General features: G+C 41.2%; 2 protein-coding genes across 6 annotated transcripts in view; both read left to right on the top strand.

Moving 5' to 3' along the window:
• Positions 1 to 369: 369 nt before the first annotated feature.
• On the top strand, positions 370 to 10120 carry LOC106573609 (basigin). Of its 2 annotated transcripts, none has more exons than XM_045697224.1 (8): positions 370 to 754; positions 6693 to 6861; positions 7096 to 7184; positions 7377 to 7513; positions 7809 to 8082; positions 9558 to 9582; positions 9696 to 9769; positions 9932 to 10120. In XM_045697224.1, exons 1-7 carry the CDS (start codon positions 691 to 693, stop codon positions 9754 to 9756), a joined length of 819 nt encoding a protein of 272 aa, XP_045553180.1. In that variant the 5' UTR covers positions 370 to 690; the 3' UTR covers positions 9757 to 9769; positions 9932 to 10120. The 2 variants fall into 2 exon arrangements, with proteins under 2 accessions (XP_045553180.1, XP_045553181.1); XM_045697225.1 differs by lacking the exon at positions 370 to 754 and adding an exon at positions 1573 to 1612.
• A 7027-nt stretch (positions 10121 to 17147) lies between these two features.
• The window catches only part of LOC106573610 (potassium/sodium hyperpolarization-activated cyclic nucleotide-gated channel 2), a 136039-nt gene continuing 133737 nt past the window's right edge, over positions 17148 to 19449 (top strand). For all 4 annotated transcript variants that reach the window (XM_014148809.2, XM_014148807.2, XM_014148808.2 and 1 more), the window contains exon 1: positions 17148 to 17777. The gene's annotated coding sequence lies outside the window, so the exon portion shown is untranslated. The remainder of the gene's footprint in view (positions 17778 to 19449) is intronic.

Raw genomic sequence — 19449 nt, 5'->3', positions numbered from 1 at the left:
GTTGAGCTAACTCTATATCTCATTATCTTTTTAAAAAGTGTAGGCTAATTGTTTTGTGTCTAGCCTTATACATTTGTATGTGGTATGATTGGTGTATTCCTAGTGAGTTTTTGAGGGTGCACCCATAACATAACTTAAACTCAGTGTTCAGGTAGGCTACTTGTTTGTCAGTCCCAAATGTTTGTATTTTGTAATGTGGATAACTTTCTTCCCAGATGAACATAGTTGCCAAATTGATAACTAGTTTGGTAGCCGTTACATCAACACATAGGGTTAGCCTACACAATTAGCGGTCTGGTGGTTTGCGTGAACAGGGTGGCCTGGGATGGAGTCAAATTCCCGGCCTGAATTATTGTTTCAGTCCGCCCGTGTTCAGAGGGGTTGGGTTAATGCGGAAGACACAATTTCAGTTAAAGGCATTCAGTTGTACAACTGACTAGGTATCCCCTTTCTGTTTTTGCCTGTTCACGTCGAACTGAGCCGTTTTGTTTTTATATATATTCAATTTTTTTTAAATTTCCGCACAGGGCGTGACGTGCAAGGACTTGCTAGTTCACTACGTGAGGAACAACTAGAGGACGACGACGACTAACTTGTCGATGGTGTAGCAAGAGAGTCGAGATAAGATCAAATATTTGACAAATAGTGTAATTGACAGTATATCTGTGACAGACCAAAATCATTTTGAAAATGAAAGTGCTGTGGGGTTTAGGTGCCCTCCTATTGTGCTTGAACCGAGCCAATGCCCAGACAGGTAAGATATTTAACGTTAGCTAGGTAACGTTACTGTATAGAGTGTGCGAACTGGCTAACGTTAGCGGTTTTCAATTGTTGATTTAACGTTACAGTTCAACGTCATGTGTTTTCCAAACAGTCAACCTCAACAAAAAAATCCATCTCGCTATAACGTTAAATGTAGCTAACGTTAGCTTGGAAGCATAAGAGTAAGAGGGTGGTCACAACGTTCCAGGCACAGAACATGATTGATGGATAATTTTACTTGTTTTAGCCTGGCAACGTTAACTATGTAAATAAGATATATTTCTGACAAAGATGTGATGCTTTGCATCAATATTCATACTATATTAGTTATACGAAATAACTAGTAAATATAAACGCATAACGTTAGTGATAGCTAAAAATCAGTTACGTGTAGGTAACGTTAGCTAGCTGAAATAGTTGGCTAACGTTTCATTTTGTTAAGTATTATTAATGTCCGTTTGTCAGAACTAAAATCAGTGACGTGTAGGTCTCGTTTTAAAAAGGCAAGTGTCAATATTTAGTTACTACTAGTATTTACCAGCTAGCTTGCAAGTTTTTGACCAGATCCCCCACCATGACCACCACCAGCCAATGGAGTTGCCTTTGTTTAGTTCTTCATAAACCAGCCAATGTTTTGTTGAGTGTATACATGAGCAGACTAACCAGTTGTCTACCAAGGCTGTAATCTTTCATGTTTGAAGTCTCAGCTAGTTTTTTGAGAGTCAAAGCTCTGCCTGTGCATCTGGCTTGTTAGCTGCGATCTTTTAAACCGGTGTAGACCAGTTTGCCTACTTGAGTCATTAGAGGTTAGCTGCTCTGTCATAGATGTCCAGTTTAGAGGATGAAAAAGGTAAGATTGTTTTACCTCCATATGTCAACCTTTCAATGGAGATAAATAACACAATTATTTAAATGTGGTACAACATAGTGGTAATTGCTTTAATGTGTTTGTGTAACCGATGTGAAATGGCTAGTTAGTTAGCAGTGGTGCGCGCTAATAGCGTTTCAATCAGTGACGTCACTCGCTCTGAGACTTGAAGTAGGGTTTCCCCTTGCGTTGCAAGGGCCGCGGCTTTTGTGGCGCGATGGCTAACGATGCTTCGTGGGGTGTCAGTTGTTGATGTGTGCAAGGGTCTCTGGTTCGAGCCCGGGTTGGGGCGAAGAGAGGGACGGAACCTACACTGTTACATTTGGACCCCATGAAGATGGGGATCCCTAATAAATACAAATACCACATCTCAATTAAATTCACCACAAATATTATATTTATATGGTTACAATACCAATGTATTTACATGTATTATATAAAACGTTTCAAACAAGCAAGAACCCATGTGTTTGCAAGCTTGTTTTTAGCAGAGACTGCAAGAAAATGTAATGATCTTAACACAATGAGTCCCACTGTAACACCAGCACTTTTTGGACTTCTAAATCCCTTTAAAAATGGTTTGCTACAGACTTTTGAGTTGTACCATTGTATTTGTCTAGTTCTTCTGCATCTGTAGATACGGTAGATTAGTGTGTGTGATTCACTGGGGCTGAGCAAGAGCAACGTTTGTGACAACGGGACGGAATAGTTTGAGCTACAAACTCTGTTCACAAGCTACACAAGTTGTTAGAAGTCAACCCTCATTTAGCTATTTGATTTTGGATTTTAAGATCCCTTCGGGTATAATATATATATATATATATATATATATATATATATATATATATATAATTTGATGGAACATTAAAATCAGCCTTATTGCTATTAGCCCATTGAAACACATTCAATAACAGATTCATACATGGAAAACAGTCCCCCCCCCAAAATAATTCTATAGGAAGTTTGTTTTGATGTGTCTGTCATATATGAGAGATATAAGAAAGATCACAGAATTTTTTACACATTTTACCCAATTTTTTGGGGCACTAATCTACTTCCATATATACTTCCAAATTTATTTTTTAACTGGTACTGGACTACCTTCAGGAGAGTTTTGTGGGCGTCGTAGAGCAAGACAACTGATGTACACTATATGTACAAATGTATTTGGACATTTCTTCAAATGACTGGATTCGGCTATTTCAGCCACACCTGTTGCTGACAGGTGTATAAAATCGAGCACACAGCCATGCAATCTACATAAACAAACATTGGTCGTAGAATGGCCTTACTGAAGAGATTAGTGACTTTCAACGTGGCACCATCATAGGATGCCACATTTCCTTCATATTTCTGCCCTGCTAGAGCTGCCCCGGCCAACTGTAAGTGCTGTTATTTTGAAGAACAAATGTCTCGGAGCAACAACGGCTCAGCCGCAAAGTGGTATGCCACACAAGCGCACACAACTGGACCGCCGAGTGCTGAAGTATGTAAAAATCGTATGTCCTTGGTTGCAACACTTACCACGGAGTTCCGAACTGGCTCTGGAAGCAACGTCAGCACAATAACTGTTTGTCGCGAGCTTCATGAGTGGGTTTCCATAGCCAAGGAGCCGCACACAAGCCTAAGATCACCATGTGCAATTCCAAGCTTCGGATGGAGTGGTGTAAAGCTCACCGCCATTGGACTCTGAAGCAGTGGAAACGCCTTCTCTGGGGTGATGAATCACACTTGACCATCTGGCTGTCCGACGGACGAATCTGGGTTTGGCGGATGCCAGGAGAGCACTACCTGCCCGAATGCATTGTGCCAACTGTAAAGTTTGGTGGAGGAGGAATAATGGTCTGGGGCTGTTTTTCATGGTTCGGGCTAGGCCCCTTAGTTCCAGTGAAGGGAAATCTTAACGCTACAGCATACAATGACATTCTAGATTAATTCTGTGCTTCCAACTTTGTGGCAACAGTTTGGGGAAGGCCTTTTCCTGTTTCAGCATGACAATGCCCCCGTGCACAAAGCAAGGTCCATACAGAAATGGTTTGTTGAGATCGGTGTGGAAGAACTTGATTGCACAGAGCCCTGACCTCAACTCCATGAAACACCTTTGGGATGAATTGGAACGCAGACTGTGAGCCAGGCCTAATCACCCAAAACATCAGTGCCTGATCTCACTATTGCTCTTGTGGCTGAATGGAAGAAAGTCCCCGCAGCAATGTTCCAACTACTAGTGGAAAACCTTCCCAGAAGAGTGGAGGCTGTTATAGCAGCGAACGGGGGGACCAACTCTATTAATTCCCATGATTTTGGAATAAGAAGTTCGACAAGCAGGTGTCCACATACTTTTGGTCATGTAAGACTCACCTTTCCGTAGGGGAGGTTATATTAGTGTTTAGCCCAAACTGTTCGGACGCTACAGACAGAAATTGGCAGATCGGCTGTACCGACTACAGACGAGTCGCGTGACGCTTGTGGGGGACGTAGAGCAAAATCACTGACGTGTGAGTCTCACGTTTCCATAGAGTGGACATTGTAGTGTCCGAACAAACTAACGTTTTCATGAGCAGACCGATTGCATTCTGGAGAGCTGAGCGCTTGCATTCTGGAGAGAGATGTGCCTATAGGCTATCTTCGCAACACATCCCTCCCCTTCGTGTCTCATTTTTTAAATATTATACTCAAGGCTCATTATCTTCACACATTATAGATGCTTTTTCACCGACAGCCGCAACTCAATAATCAGCTAGGCCTTTTTCCACACGCACTGCCTATGAAAGACTTCCTCATATGCCATTTCTCTCCTGTTCTATTGGTTTTCATATCAACTTTCTTTCATTGTCCAGAAGCCAAAGACACAACACTATTCATATTAGCAACCCATCCTAGTTGTTGTCTTTAGTTTCCCCCTCTAAGTTTGGAACTGAGATTTTCCTCTCTGTCATATACCGCTTGCATCAGGTGCTCTGTTTAGAATGGTGTTTTCTTGCTAATTGCATTTTGGCAAGTGTTTGAAAATTACATTTTATTAGCTGCTTCATTACAGGAGTTGCATGCTCTGTTAAAGCGGCATATGTAATGTTTTGGGCAACCGACCAAATTCACACAGAAATTTCAGTTATACACTTAACAAAAATATAAACGCAACATGTAAAGTGTTGGTCTCATATTTCATGTGCTGAAATAAAAGATTCCAGAAATGTTTTGAAGCACAAAAAGTTTCTCTCAATTTGTGCACCAATTTGTTTGCATCAATTTGGCATGAAATAATTTGGTTAAAATGATGATACTCAAACTATTCCTTCTCTTATTCACGTGTCCTATTAACCTCTTCTGTTTCTTTCTTTCTGCCTTACTATCATCCCGTTGAATTGACGGATGTGCTCACACCAATCCCAACCCATCAATATAATTCTCAAATCAATCCACCCCTCCCCCATAATGGCCTGTTCCGTCGGCTTTATCAAGTCGTCCCTGTTCCAGATGAAGCTGATAGAGGACAGTGCAGAGCTGCTCTGTGAGATGACGGGGAACCCCATCCCCGAGGTGCAGTGGTGGTTCATAGAGGGCGAGGAGCACGAGACCATGACCCAGGTGTTTGATGGGGTGCGGGAGGACCGTGTCGGCCTCAACGCCACCTACATCCAGCTCCATTCACCTCTTAAACCTCACGCTCAATGACTGGCACGTAAGAGTGCCGCGCTTCCAACGATCCTGACCGCAACAAGCTGAAGAAGGCACCCAAAGTCAAGTGGATCCGCTCACAGGCTAATGTTATAGTCTTTGAATGTGAGTGAGTGCTGGTGGTGGGAGGCCCTGTGTACAGCCCGGCAGCGTCACCCTGTAGAGAGGACAGAGAGTGGTCCAGCTCCTGTCCTACACCCTCTCCTGCCCTCTGCCCTGTCTCACCCAGACTCCCCTACTCCCCTCACTGAGCTCCTGTCATGCGTGGCCGAGCCTCTCCTTAGACGCGTCCTACCTGCCGTAGCACTACCCTCAATCTGATGCCTCTTTCCTAGGCCAATGTCAAAGCTTAGGGAATTGTTTAAATAAATTAATTAGCAAAATATTTTTCATATGGATAATACTGGTTAGAAGGTCTGAAACCTGCAAATGGCTGCATCATAAAAAATATATATTATTTAAGGGGTCAGTTTATGGTGTGTTTAGATTCTTGTTGGCTTTCATTCTCTATTTTGCTGTTCTGTCCAAGGATTAGAATGTGTAATAATTGATACAAACATTGGCACTGTCCTGTGTTGTTTACACTCTTTAGACCTGTTTAGGCTCTTTAGGAGTACTAAATGATCTACAGAAGACCCCAACCCAGCTTTGTAATGCTTCTCAACCATAGGCCATCTTTCTGCCTTGTGGTCCAGTATTATTTGACACAAGTTGTTAATTTCGCTACCCTAAACCAAACCAAAATATCCTCTTATTTGTTCCTCTTCTCTGTCAGTGGAACACCAACCTGCCATACCTCACCTTGCTGGTTGCTTCTTCTGCTTGTGTTTTTACAAGCATTTACAAGCATGGTCTCCTCCTAGATTAACTTCTCAGTCTAACTCCTCTTAACCCTCCTATCTTGAACTATTGGTTCAGACCGAGCTCTCCATTTAGGTGTCTTCCCATGTGTGATCTGCCCCCTTCTTGGAAAGCTCTGTTCTGCCATTTTATATTGTGTTGTTTTTGGCTTGAAGTGTGATAGTTGATGAAAGTAATACCATTTGATCAGCTAGGCTAGACCTTATCAGTTTTTTCTATGAAGTTTAGGCTAAAGGATAGTAAAGCAATGTCGAGCCCTGAACAGTGTCTCCAATAGATTGCCATTTGTCCAGTAAACCCTATAAATTCCTCTAGCCTAAATAACCACAGATGTATCTAGTGCCTTTTTAGTTACCCTCAACTATTTTAGCAATGTCCTGTACTAGAAAAGACATACAATAATTAGTTACACTTGGCCTTTCCTCATGGTACTATGGTAAACTGTAATGGTCAGTGTATAGGCCTACTTGATGTGTTTATATCAAAGGATGGCTTTTTAATATATTCACTTTGTGTGCGTCTACAGATCCCTTAATTGAAGCTCAACCTATGGAGGTATACAACCAGACCTCTGCCGTCCTCTCATGCAAACTGACCCACCCCCCGTCCACAGTCAAAGGCTACTACTGGATGAGGAACGGCAAAGTGATCGAGTCATCCAAGCATAACTCGCCAACTCTCTACACCGAGCACACGTAAGTTCCAGGAAGGCAGAGTGTGTCGGCATGTTTTATCTGCATGTTTGATCCACCAGATGGACGTGACTCGATTTACCTGCCACTGAAGCTCAGCCTGTTGGGGCAGCATCTTTTGCAAAGTGACTTCATGACTGGGATGTGTAGATGCCATTGTTTGAGCGAAGTCTGTTGTACTATGTCTATGTTTCCCATCTTTAGAAGTTACCTTTTAGTTTTTGTTTTTTCCTTTAGCTTGGCTAACATCGATTCCCATTCCGGTGGATTGTATGAGTGTGTCTTCCTTTCTGAGCCCGAGGTAAAGACAACCATTGAAGTCAAAAGTAAGTAATCCTTTTAAGTTTCTTCTACTGACATGCTCTGCTAGTTAATTTTAGCGCACTTTGAGTATCTGAAGGCTGCAATAGGCCTATATTACCAATTGGTTTAGAAAACTGCAGATGCTGGTGTTTTGGATAAATAGAGCATATTGGCTATCATCCCATAAATACCTGCCTCCCTGTGTTTGTCACTAGCTGCTCCCCATGTCTCTGCATACAAACGCTCTGAGCATGGTAACGAGAAGGACAAGGGTGTGCTGGTGTGTGTTAGTTATGGATACCCACTGCCCACTGACTGGAAGTGGTACAAACTGGAGGGAGAAGATAAGACGGTATGCTTTAGCAAACTTTACATAATTGATACACATTAGGCTTAACAAAATTGGTTTCACTGAGCTGGAATAAACCCTGCTGCTGGACTAAACTGAGTGATTGAACTCAGTTTCAACCATGCTGCAGTTATTTTCCAATTTTAGGAATCATTGACTTAAATCAGTATCTTGATTGAAGCCACAGTAATTCCACACGTAGTAGTACTTGCCAAAGGGGTCTGCCCTAGAAAATAGAAAAATATTGAAATCTGGAAATTGGTGTTGAATGACTTTACTCTCTGTCTGGCATTCTCAGGCCATCACCAACGGTACCGACAGGTATGAGATCAAGAGCACCCCCAACAGGACCACCCTGACCATTGACGACCTGGACATCACCATGGACATAGGCGACTACATTTGCTACGGCACGAGCGAGGTCGGCTCGACCTCCGACAAGGTCCACCTGCGCGTCCGCAGCCGGCTGGCCGCCCTCTGGCCCTTCCTGGGCGTAGTGGCCGAGGTCATCATCCTGGTCAGCATAATCTTCATCTATGAGAAGAGGAGAAAGCCTGATGAGATCAACGACGGTAATTAGACACACCCGCAGAGAAAGGCAGAAAGGAAGTACTCTTGTTTTGCCATTAATCTATGTTTTCTGAAGGGCTAAAGTAGCATACCTGGTCAAGTCCATATGATTTGACTGTGAGTGTCTGCTGCCCCCGACTGGCAGAACAGTCTCTCAGTTGCAGATGCACTGTCATTCTACAAAGATTTCTGTGCATTCATTACCTGCCATTTTAATGAAATCTCTATAGTTAGCATTTTTTTATTGTTTGGATACAGGAGGTTTACTATTATTGGTGTGGTCTTGATTTAGTTTACAGGTATGTTTTCCACTCTTGATTTTAGTAGTTCCATTCGATCTAAAGCAATTTGTTTTCTATTAGAACCTTTTTTTATTTTTTCATTTTTTATTTCTCTGTTCGCTGCTGCTTTTGCGTTTTGGTAAGTGATCAAAACCACATGTCAGATTGAAGTGGTTGACCTGAGATGACAGTAACTGAGAAGCTATGGGAGTCTGAATCCACTGCTTTCATAGTCGCCACTTGTATAAGAATGTATCTAATAAGGAACTCTTTCACTGGCCTTGCTTTCCTACATTGGACCAACCTGGGCTAAATTTGAATGACATTTTCAGACTGCAAAAATGTTGCTCTGTTTTTATGACCACAAATCAATGTTTTTTTTAATCATGCCAGCAAAATGGACATAAGTAATGTGAGGGAGGAATTAGGTCTAATGTCATGGTTTGATATGTTGGAAACGCCTCAGGAATTGGGGTTTTAAAGGTACACACAAAAGTATGACATCATACACAGGGCGGCAACTTGCTGCTTACATACATCAACAACAAATATTGATCAGTAAGCAGCCTGGCCAGTTATGTCATATTGCTGTGTATACCTTTTTAATATTTGGTCTTGCGTGCATCTGCATCTTGATCTCCATGCATGATGAGTAATTTCAGCTATTTATAATAGGGATATCATGTTGATCATGTTGATCTCATTCGTTGCCTGAGGGCACCTACTCTTTCCTGAGAGTACTGTTTGATCTGCAGTATGCCTGTATGCTTTTGTCTATAACCATTTTCTGTGTTGACATCACTAAAACGTATTTTTTTCTGCATGATTTTGAGCGATGTTCAGAACAGATTGATACCATATTGTTTATCAGGAACAGAGTTAGGATACAGTGAAGGTAGATTTGTCATAACTCTTGCTGTTTTATCTTTTTTAAATTTGATTGTGATGAAGTTTATTTGATTATTGTAGATCTATGGCAGTGGGCGCTTGTTTTTTTTCATTGAGTCATTCAATTGAAAGGCCTACTTAAAGAAATGCTTAGAACTTTGTCACGCTTTCTTTCATTGTCTGTCGAAAATTGTCTTTTTCATGCCTTTCTCTCATTGGGAGAATATTTCTCACACCCAGACTGTCTCAAACAAATTCAGCTATTGAATGCTCTTCATCTTTTCTTTTGTCCCTGTGTTGCTGTATAGATGACGACTCAGGATCTGCTCCCCTGTAAGTACACATTTCACACTGACATAAAAAAATATATATTTAATTTCTCACCCAAGGAAATAGTGTTATTTTCTGAATGTGCTATAATGTTCGGAGTGGAAAATGTATTTCAGGAAGAGCAATGCTAACACAGATCACAAGAACAAGGACGTCAGGCAAAGGAACTCCAACTGAGAGAAGATGAGAGGTGCGTATGACAGCTTTTGAATCAATCCACTTGACAGGATGAGCCCATTTCAAATGAATTTATTCTGATTGCAAAATCAAAGCAGTAAAACTCCTGTAGAGGTTAGCTCTCATCAATCTAATTGTCAATCTAATTGTCAATCCTATCTTTGTCTACTGACAGATATCCTGATGATGACCTTCCAGGATGTATGAGGGGCATTGGGTTGTTGAGTGTTACGTAATATAGTGCACCCTGTGATTTTTAAACAACTTTTCAGTGTTAATGTCTTGAGAAATGTACTGAATTTGTATGTGTGTGTGTGTGTGTGTGTGTGTGTGTGTGTGTGTGTGTGTGTGTGTGTGTGTGTGTGTGTGTGTGTGTGTGTGTGTGTGTGTGTGTGTGTAAAATATATGTATGTATATGTGTGTTATATACATACATACACACACACACACACACACACACACACACACATATGTGTGTGTGTAATTTAATAAAATAAAATTATATATATATATATGTGTGTAAATTATTTTGCCAGGAAGTAAGTAAGCAAGCAAGTATAGTTAACACTGTCAACTGTACCAAATTGCAGAATATTAATAAAGTTATTTGATTTGAAGAGATGTGGTCTATTGTGTTAACTGTTGAATAAGATGTAAATGTTTCATATTTCCACAAGGCCACATAATGCTGAAGGCCATTCCACAAGTAAAGCTATAAAGATATTTTCCAAAGTGCCCTGGATGGTCTTAGGCAATTGGTTTGTACCACAGGAGGTTGGTGGCACCTTAATTGGGGAGGATGGGCTTGTGGTATGGCTGGAGCGTAATTAGTGGAATGGTATCAAACACTTGGTTTCCATGTGTTTGATGCAATTCCAATCGCGCCGTTCCAGCCATTATTATGAGCCGTCCTCCCCTCAGCAGCCTCCGCTGATTTGTACATCAAAGTGTCAGTCCTCTTAGGTGAATGGCATGACTTGAAGCTAAGCAAAAGGGACGGTGTGTGATGGGGCCGCACTCAAAAAGATGTGGCACAAAGTTTACTTCATTTTTTGGATTGTAACAAAATTATTTTCACTGCATCAGAGATGGCATACACAGACATTTCAGCTTTGCAGACTTCTTCAGTGTGGGACAACTTCAGGCCCACTGGCTAGAACCCTCAAACTCAACTCTGGACCTAGAAGCCAGTTCCACTGTATCTTTGTTCCCCTCTAATCAGGGACTAATTTAGACCTGGGACACCAGGTGTGTGCAATTATTAGGTAGAACAGAAAACCAGCAGGCTCCGGATCTAAGGAACTTATCATCTGCAGTAAAGGTAACTCTGGGTCTTCTTTTCCTGTGGTGATCCTCATGAGAGCCAGTTTCATCATAGCGCTTGATGGTTTTTTCGACTGCACTTGAAAGGAACTTTCAAAGTTCTTGAAATGTTCCGCATTGGCTGACCTTCATGTCTTAAAGTAATGATGGACTGTTGTTTCTCTTTGCTTATATGAGCTGTTCTTGCCATAATATGGACTTGGTCTTTTACCAAATAGGGCTATCTTCTGTATACCACCCCTACCTTGTCACAACACAACTGATTGGCTAAAACGCATTAAGAAGGAAAGAAATTCCACAAATGAACTTTTAACAAGGCAAACCTGTTAATAATTGAAATGCATTCCAGGTGACTACCTCATGAAGCTTGTTGAGAGAATGCCAAGTGTGTGCAAAGCTGTCATCAAGGCAAAGGTTGGCTACTTTGAAGAATCTCAAATATAAAATATTTGTATTTGTTTAACAGTTTTTTGGTTACTACATGATTCCGTATGTGTTATTTCATATTTTTGATTGCTTCACTATTATTCTATAATGTAGAAAATGGTACAAATAAAGAAAAACCCTGGAATGAGTCGGTGTCCAAACTTTTGACTGGTACTGTATATCATTGAGTTAATAACGCTGCATACAAACATGGTCTCTTTTTTTGTTTGCTTGAGTAAGGCAGCTCAAAAATACAGGTGTTTCAGCCTAGCTCATTGCATTCTGTGGTGGTGGGGCAAGCCAACAGTAAATACAGAGCATTGTGCCGTGATTGGCTCATTGTTCTCTCACTCATGGGGACACTACGTCACCACCAAGTCTAAGGGTAGATGTAGAAAATTCTAGCCCCTTGGGTGCTGCCATAGAGTTACATTAGAAGTGTCCATCCAAGAAGGCTCAAGGTAATTAATTGGCCACAGATAAAATGACATCAAATCCCGTTATATCTACAGTAGCTTTGATTGGACTGATTATGTCAACATCATACTTTCAAAATCTTCGCTAGCAGTCATCATCATGAATCAAGTCGACAATCTACTGGCAAATCCTTTTTAATCCTTGTCGTATGAAGAGAAATAATGAAGAGAAATTATAGATAAAACGTATCGGTGCTCATTGGCCATTGGACATAAACATTACACAACCAGTTGGAAATCGCAAATTCAACAATGAGTGGTTTTGAAGGAATCAGTGGCTAACTGCAAGCATCGCAAAGCAATCGTTAGCCTTCTATTCAGTGGGTTGGCTGTGGCTGTGTGGTCCCAAGTCTAAAATGTTCCTAGTTTAAAACTATAAACAGTCAACATTGACCATGCTGTCAATGAAGAAGGATTTGTGTCCCGCTCAAAACAGCTGTTAACTTGGAACTGCAAAATCTGACTTTAGTAAGTTCAAGTCAACTGGAAACTCTGGAAAAACGAGCTACGACTGAAAATACATTTTGAACGGTCATCCAACTCGGAATTGCAAATCGGGAACTCGGGCTTCTTTCTAGAGCTATGACCTGAAGATCACTGATGTCATCATGATTCAACATTTTTTTTTCTTCTTCGATTTCCCAGTTGCTTTGAAAGAACCATTAATCCAGAGAATGCCAGACTTTGATGACAAAGTTTGATGACAAAAAAATGACCGTTACGCCACCTTCCTGTTCAAGTGAGAACAGCACAACAAGGTGAGTCCAAAAATGTATTGTATGCTGCTGCATAAATGATGCAATATACCAGAGAGATATGCATACTGTAGCTAATAAATAAATGCTAAGTATATGTTGTGTAGTAAGCTGTTAGTAGCACAATATCAACCCAGAGCGTATCGGACTGCGCGATATCAGCGCGATATCAACCCAGAGCATATCGGACTGCTTCTCTCTACCATATCACCGGATTCCTGCTGCTCAGGATCATTACACCGGATCATTACTCCGGATCATCGCAGCTAGCTAGCTGCAAATGAGTGGCTACTGTTAACTAATGCCTCTGTCCCGAAGCAAGCACCAGCTAGCCTTGAGCTAGCCTCGAGCTAGGCCCATATACCAGCTATTTCTAGGGCTACAATACTCCTTTGCCAATTGGCCGGACCCTTTATTGTCGACATGGAGCTCCGCCGATCCATCACGACTGGACTGCCAACGTGATCGCCCGATGTGGTCTCAACAGGCTATTCTGTTACGATGTCGCTGAAGAACCATCTACTATCCCCGGCCCGCTAGCTTTTCCGAACGCTGTGTCCCCTGCTCGCCTAGCGTAGTAGTGACTACCAAACGGCACCCTGACTCAGCTATTGCTGCTCTTTTGACCCTATGATGACTCGGCTACACAGCTGATGCCCCCTGGACTGTTTCAATAACACGGTAAACATTTTGTTTACCTGTCGGCCCCAGCCTCGAACTCAGGTCCTGTATGTACCTAACTGACCCGTCTGCCCATTCATCGCCATTTACCCATTGTTGTCTTAGTTCTCCTGATCAACAACTGTGATTGCTTTATGCCTCTCTCTAATGCCAATATGCCTTGTCTACTGCTGTCTTGGCTAGTACTTATTGTTTTATTTCACTGTAGAGCCCTCAGTCCCACTCAAAATGCCTTTGATAGCTCTTTTGTCCCACCCCACACACATGCAGAGACCTCACCTGGCTTAACTGGTGCTTCCAGAGATGAAACTTCTCTCATCGTCACTCAACACCTAGGTTTACCTCCACTGTACTCACATTCTACCATACCCTTGTCTCTACATTATGCCTTGAATCTATTCTTCCACACCCAGAAATCTGCTCCTTTTATTCTTTGTCCCAACGGACTAGACGACCAGTTCTTATAGCCTTTAGCCGTACCCTTATCCTTCCTCCTCTGTTCCTCTGGTGATGTAAAGGTTAACCCAGGCCCTGTAGCCCCCAGTTCCACTCCTATTCCCCAGGCGCTATCATTTGTTGACTTCTGTAACCGTAAAAGCCTTGGTTTCATGCATGTTAACATCAGAAGCCTCCTCCCTAAGTTTGTTTTATTCACTGCTTTAGCACACTCCCCCAACCCTGATGTCCTAGCCGTGTCTGAATCCTAGCTTAGGAAGGCCACCAAAAATTCTGAAATTTCCATCCCCAACTACAATATGGTTAAATAAAGATTAAATAATTGTTGTTTTTTAAAGTAGCCCATGTGCCTTACCCTAATAATTTAGTCTATTTCCCCTCTTAATTTTGCCTAATGTTCTGACTTGGTGGTGCACATGTAGCCTTTAACCTGTTAATGAGAAATGTAATCATTTAATAATGTCATTTATTGCTTGCCTACATTTTACTCCCTCCTCTATGTTTAATATAACACACAAGACAATGGCCTTGCCGAAATCCCCCCTTTCTAATTTCCTTAATTTTGTAGCTAGAGTCAAATACTTTCCGTGGCACCCATCAGAGTCAAATACTTTCTATCGAACAAACCACGTCAGGATAGGCAACCGAAATTATTAATTAATGTATGTGTGTTATATTAAACATAGAGGAGGGAGTAAAATGTAGAAAAGCAATAAACATTTCAAAACAACTACTATTCGAATAAGACATGGGAGAGATTACGATTTTTGGCAAAGATAATTATTTATAGACTAATACACTTGAAACAAATAGCCAAACCGAAAACTGCAGACTTTACTAGTGCCTCCCCCGCGATCAAACCGACATAAAAAATAAAATGAAACGCAGCCTAACATGATCATAAATCTCAACTAGCAAGCAAATCGCAGCAATGAAGAATTGAGTGTTTGCGCGTTCACGCGAAGTGGGGAGGTGGGAGTCTAGCAGGGGGGACATTTACGGCACAACACCGGCTCCGTTGTTGGCGGAGGTGACAGGAACAGTGGAAGTATGAAGATGAAGACATTTACACCAGGAGGGGGAGCAGCGTCAACAAGAACTCAAGAACTCAAACAACAATGAGCTGTGGCTCATGCAAGGAGAGGAGTCCGCACCTAGTGTTCCTACACGCGCCCCAAACTGTGCTCTGTTATGCCAGGGAGATGCTGCTGGCCGTGGAGCCTCAGACTACAGGGCTGAACAGGACTCAGCCACAGGAACAGCGCTAACCGGGTTGGCTACTGGTTGGACAGGTGAAGTTGGACAGGTGAAGGCATTACCGGTATGATATGCAAGAAAAACGGAGATTGCAGGAGGGACCCCAACATTTCTGGGAGCCTGTCCTCCATCATATTTTAGGCAGGAGAAGCAGACAGGAGGAATAGTTGAACCCGACGACGGGAAAAGGCAATCTAGATGTAATTCAAGAGTCGCCAGCATGGACGGTTCTATTACCTCAGCGGGGTCCTTAGCACAGGGGCAAGGGACCGAGGTGGCCGGGGAAACAGCTGGCACTGTGAAAAAGGACCCCCGAGTTTCCTTCTCAAATGCCCCTAGTAGAAAAGCATCGTCCTCTGTGCAGAACCAACAGAAGATTAATTCTCTCTCATGTTTTAAATCTGAGGATATATCCCAGATTGTGACAGATGATGGGGAACCACATGACAATCGGACATACATGCAGCGGCAATTTAGTTCCATGCTTCAGCCTGGAGTTAATAAATTTTCACTGCGTATGTTTGGGAGCCAAAAAGCTGTTGAAAAGGAACAACAGCGCGTCAAATCGGCCGGTAATTGGATTATTCATCCATACAGCGATTTCAGGTAAGTGTAAAGTGCCACTGAGGTTGGGCGCAAATTGGTCATCCATGGGCTGAACAAGTATAATAATTTAACCAAGACACATAACTTTAATTTAAATCACCATTAACCAAATTGATATTACGCATTGGAAGTAAACTATGGAGGAAAGTTGAATGTTCAGATATGTTGACATCCATCTTTTGCTGTCAGTGAGGTCAGCAGCTTTTCATCAGTAATTTATTGCCACTAAATGCAAATCTGAAATTATAGACCAAAGAAATATTGTCAGAACACCGAATCTAAAACCTGAAAAAGTCGTTTACACATTCTCCTCATCATTGCGCAGTTTTGATAGATTTCTGTCTAATGACCTTTTCCATGATGGAACATAGTTGGTTTAGGGACGCGTGTTGTGTACTGCTGAAAACTTAGTAGTTAACATACAAAGGAAAGGCCTATTTATAGTAATGTCTCACGTTTGTAATGAATAGTCAGGGACTTCCAGTGATGCCTCCTGCATAAATCAGCTGACCAAAAATTATTTGTTGGTGGTGAAGTTACATGGTAAACATAATATAAAATTATTATTTAGGCAGGTAGCCTAGTGTTTAGAGCGTTGGGCATGTAACCGAAAGGTTGCTACATCGAATCCCAGAGCTGACAAGGTAAAAAAAACGGTCCTTCTGCCCCTGAACAAGGCAGTTAACCCACTGTTCCTAGGCCGTCATTGTAAATACTAATTTGTTCTTAACTGACTTGCCTAGTTAAATAAAATATTAAAGCTGCAATATGGAACTTTTTGGGGACCAGATCAAATTCACATAGAAAAGTGAGTTATAGATCTGTCATTCTCATTGAAAGCAAGACTAAGAAGCAGTGGATCTATTCTATGTGAGCTATTTCCATGCTTCCCGTTCTTAAGTTTCATTTTTGAGTCTTTTACTTTCGGTTTTGTACACCAGCTTCAAATAGCTGAAAATACAATATTTTTGGTTATGAAAAATATATTTCACAGCGGTTTAGATGGTACAATGATTATCTACACTATCCTTGCTTGTTTTGTCACATCAACTGAAATTAGCAAGCAGGAAACGGAGGAACGATTTCTGCATAGTGCATCTTTAAATACACATTAAACAGTAAAACAGATTCATGAAATAATTGTCCTATAGTTCCTTTATGAAATGCTTTATTGGCAATTTATTAAGCATGCTTTCAGTTTATTTTTATAACATTTTATTTAACCTTTATTTAACTAAGCAAGTCAGTGGGTAGGCTTTTCTATTATAACACATTTTGTTAAATTCCCTTATCGTGTCTGATTGATTACAGCGTTGTACACAGAAATCAGATTTTTTTCTTCTTCACATAACTTGATCAATTGAGTACCACAGTATGAACCATAATACCCATAAAACCTAGCTGTAAAACCTGAAAATGGTTCCAATCGTTTTTCCACCATTCATTTCTCCATAGGGGAATTTCAAACTACTTCATAAGGTCTGGGTTTTGTGTAGGCTTATCCCGGCATGACGTTTTGATAACCTCGCAAATCTCTCTCGGACAAGGTAACTTTAATCAGTATATTCTTATGTAATTACTCTCCAAAAATAAAATGCTAATTAGCCGCTAATGTGGCTATCATACAGAACTACACATCCTGTTTCAAGCTTTGACGTAATCACTCAAGGCGCAGGGTGGAAAGAACCTCCACATTTCTCTATGCAAACTCTCATCCACAAGTAACCTAGCAAGTAGATATTACAGCCTTTCTAGTTTCTCGTGTAAATAAGTGATATTGTGTATTTCTTGTGTGTATTCTTGTTTAGCATTTTTCAAATTACCTAGCTACCGTAGCATTTTTTCATTACTAGAATTTTTTTAATTACCCTGGCCTTTTTAGCTAACTAGCTAACCTTAGGTCTCTCCGTCGATCAGAAGCAAGGATGGTTCTGTGCTCTGTACCCGGATTGTAACCAGTAACGTTACTTAGATAAGAACACGTGTATTTGATCGTTTTCCGTCCTCTGAGTGAGAGGCATCGCTGGAGCTGTGTGATAAGGTAAGCCCTGTTTGCTAGCTGCTAACAAGCTATTTTGGTTTGGTCAAAGAGCTGTGGTTAGCTAGATGCTTTTGAAAATTAGCTAGATAACTACCGACTGTAGTTACGTGTACAACACAATTTACTTTCCTTACAAGTAAAAAGAAAACCAACATAGGATAGCATAATGACTGTTTTGAACTTTTATTATTTACCTATTATTAAGTTCTTTGTGAGCTAGCCAGCTACATAACGTTAGCTCACAGTTTGTGTAGTCATACTTTTTCACTTGGTGACATGCTAGCTAACGTTAGCCTACCAGGGCAGATATACAGCTAGCTAAATATCGCCTGGTGAGCTAGGTAGTTAGGCACCTTGGTTGGCTAGTTACCTACATTAGCTAACGTTAGCTAGGTAACATTGCACCATATCTCACCGTGGTGTAGTGGGACTTTACGAATAAGCGGTGACATGTTAAATCAAATCAAATCAGATTTGATTTGTCACATGCACCGAATACAACAGGTGTAGACCTTACCGTAAAATGCTTACTTACAAGCTCTTAACCAACAATGCAGTTTTAAGAAAATAGAGTTAAGAAAATATTTACTAAATAAACTAAAGTTAAAAGTGAAAAATAAAAAAAGTAACACAATAAAATAACAATAATGAGGCTATATACAGGGGGTACAGAGTCAATGTGCGGGGGTACAGTTTAGTCGAGGTAATTTGTACATGTACTTAGTGACTATGCATAGATAATTAACAGCGAGTAGCAGCAGTGTAAAAACAAAGGGGGGGTCAATGCAAATAGTCCGGGTGGCCATTTGATTAATTCTGAAGCAGTCTTATGGCTTGGGGTAGAAGATGTTAAGGAGCCTTTTGGACCTAGACTTGGCGCTCCGGTACCGCTTGTCGTGTGGTAGCAGAGAGAACAGTCTATGACTTGGGTGACTGGGGTCTTTTACATTTTTTGGGGCCTTCCTCTGACACCGCTGAGTATATAGGTCCTGGATGGCAGGAAGCTTGGCCCAATGATGTACTGGGCTGTACGCACTACCCTCTGTAGCGCCCAGGGTTGGGTAGGTTACTTTCTAAATGTAATCCATTACAATTACTACTTACCTGTCCAAAATTGTAATCAGTAACGTAACTTTTGGATTACCCAAACTCAGTAACGTAACTTGATCACATTCAGGTACTTTTAGATTACTTTCCCCTTAAGAGGCATTAGAAGAAGACAAAACTGTACAGTTGAAGTCGGAAGTTTACATACACCTTAGCCAAATACATTTAATCTCAGTTTTTCACAATTCCTGACATTTAATCCAAGTACAAATTCCCAATCTTAGGTCAGTTAGGATCACCACTTTATTTGAAGAATGTGAAATCTCAGAATAGTAGTAGAGACAATGATTTATTTCAGCTTTAATTTCTATCATCACATTCCCAGTGGGTCAGAAGTTTACATACACTCAATTAGTATTTGGTAGTATTGCCTTTAAATTGTTTAACTTGGGTCAAACGTTTCGGGTAGCCTTCCACAAGCTTCCCACAATAAGTTGGGTGAATTTTGGCCCATTCCTCCAGACAGAGTTGGTGTAACTGAGTCAGGTTTGTAGGCCTCCTTGCTCGCATATGCTTTTTCAGTTCTGCCAACAAATTTTCTATGGGTTTGAGGTCAGGGCTTTGT

The sequence above is a fragment of the Salmo salar genome, chromosome ssa16, assembly GCF_905237065.1.
Source record: "Salmo salar chromosome ssa16, Ssal_v3.1, whole genome shotgun sequence".
NCBI lineage: Eukaryota > Metazoa > Chordata > Actinopteri > Salmoniformes > Salmonidae > Salmo > Salmo salar.
Note: the sequence above shows the minus strand (reverse complement) of the source record. Positions and strands in the feature narration are given on the sequence as shown.

Bases quoted from the DNA above. Each gene is read 5' to 3' on its own strand.
- LOC106573609 (XM_045697224.1), top strand. From the start codon at position 691: ATGAAAGTGCTGTGGGGTTTAGGTGCCCTCCTATTGTGCTTGAACCGA. The intron at 755-6,692 runs GTAAGATATTTA...GTGCGTCTACAG, and splicing joins CCGAGCCAATGCCCAGACAG to ATCCCTTAATTGAAGCTCAA. The intron at 7,185-7,376 runs GTAAGTAATCCT...GTTTGTCACTAG, and splicing joins GACAACCATTGAAGTCAAAA to CTGCTCCCCATGTCTCTGCA.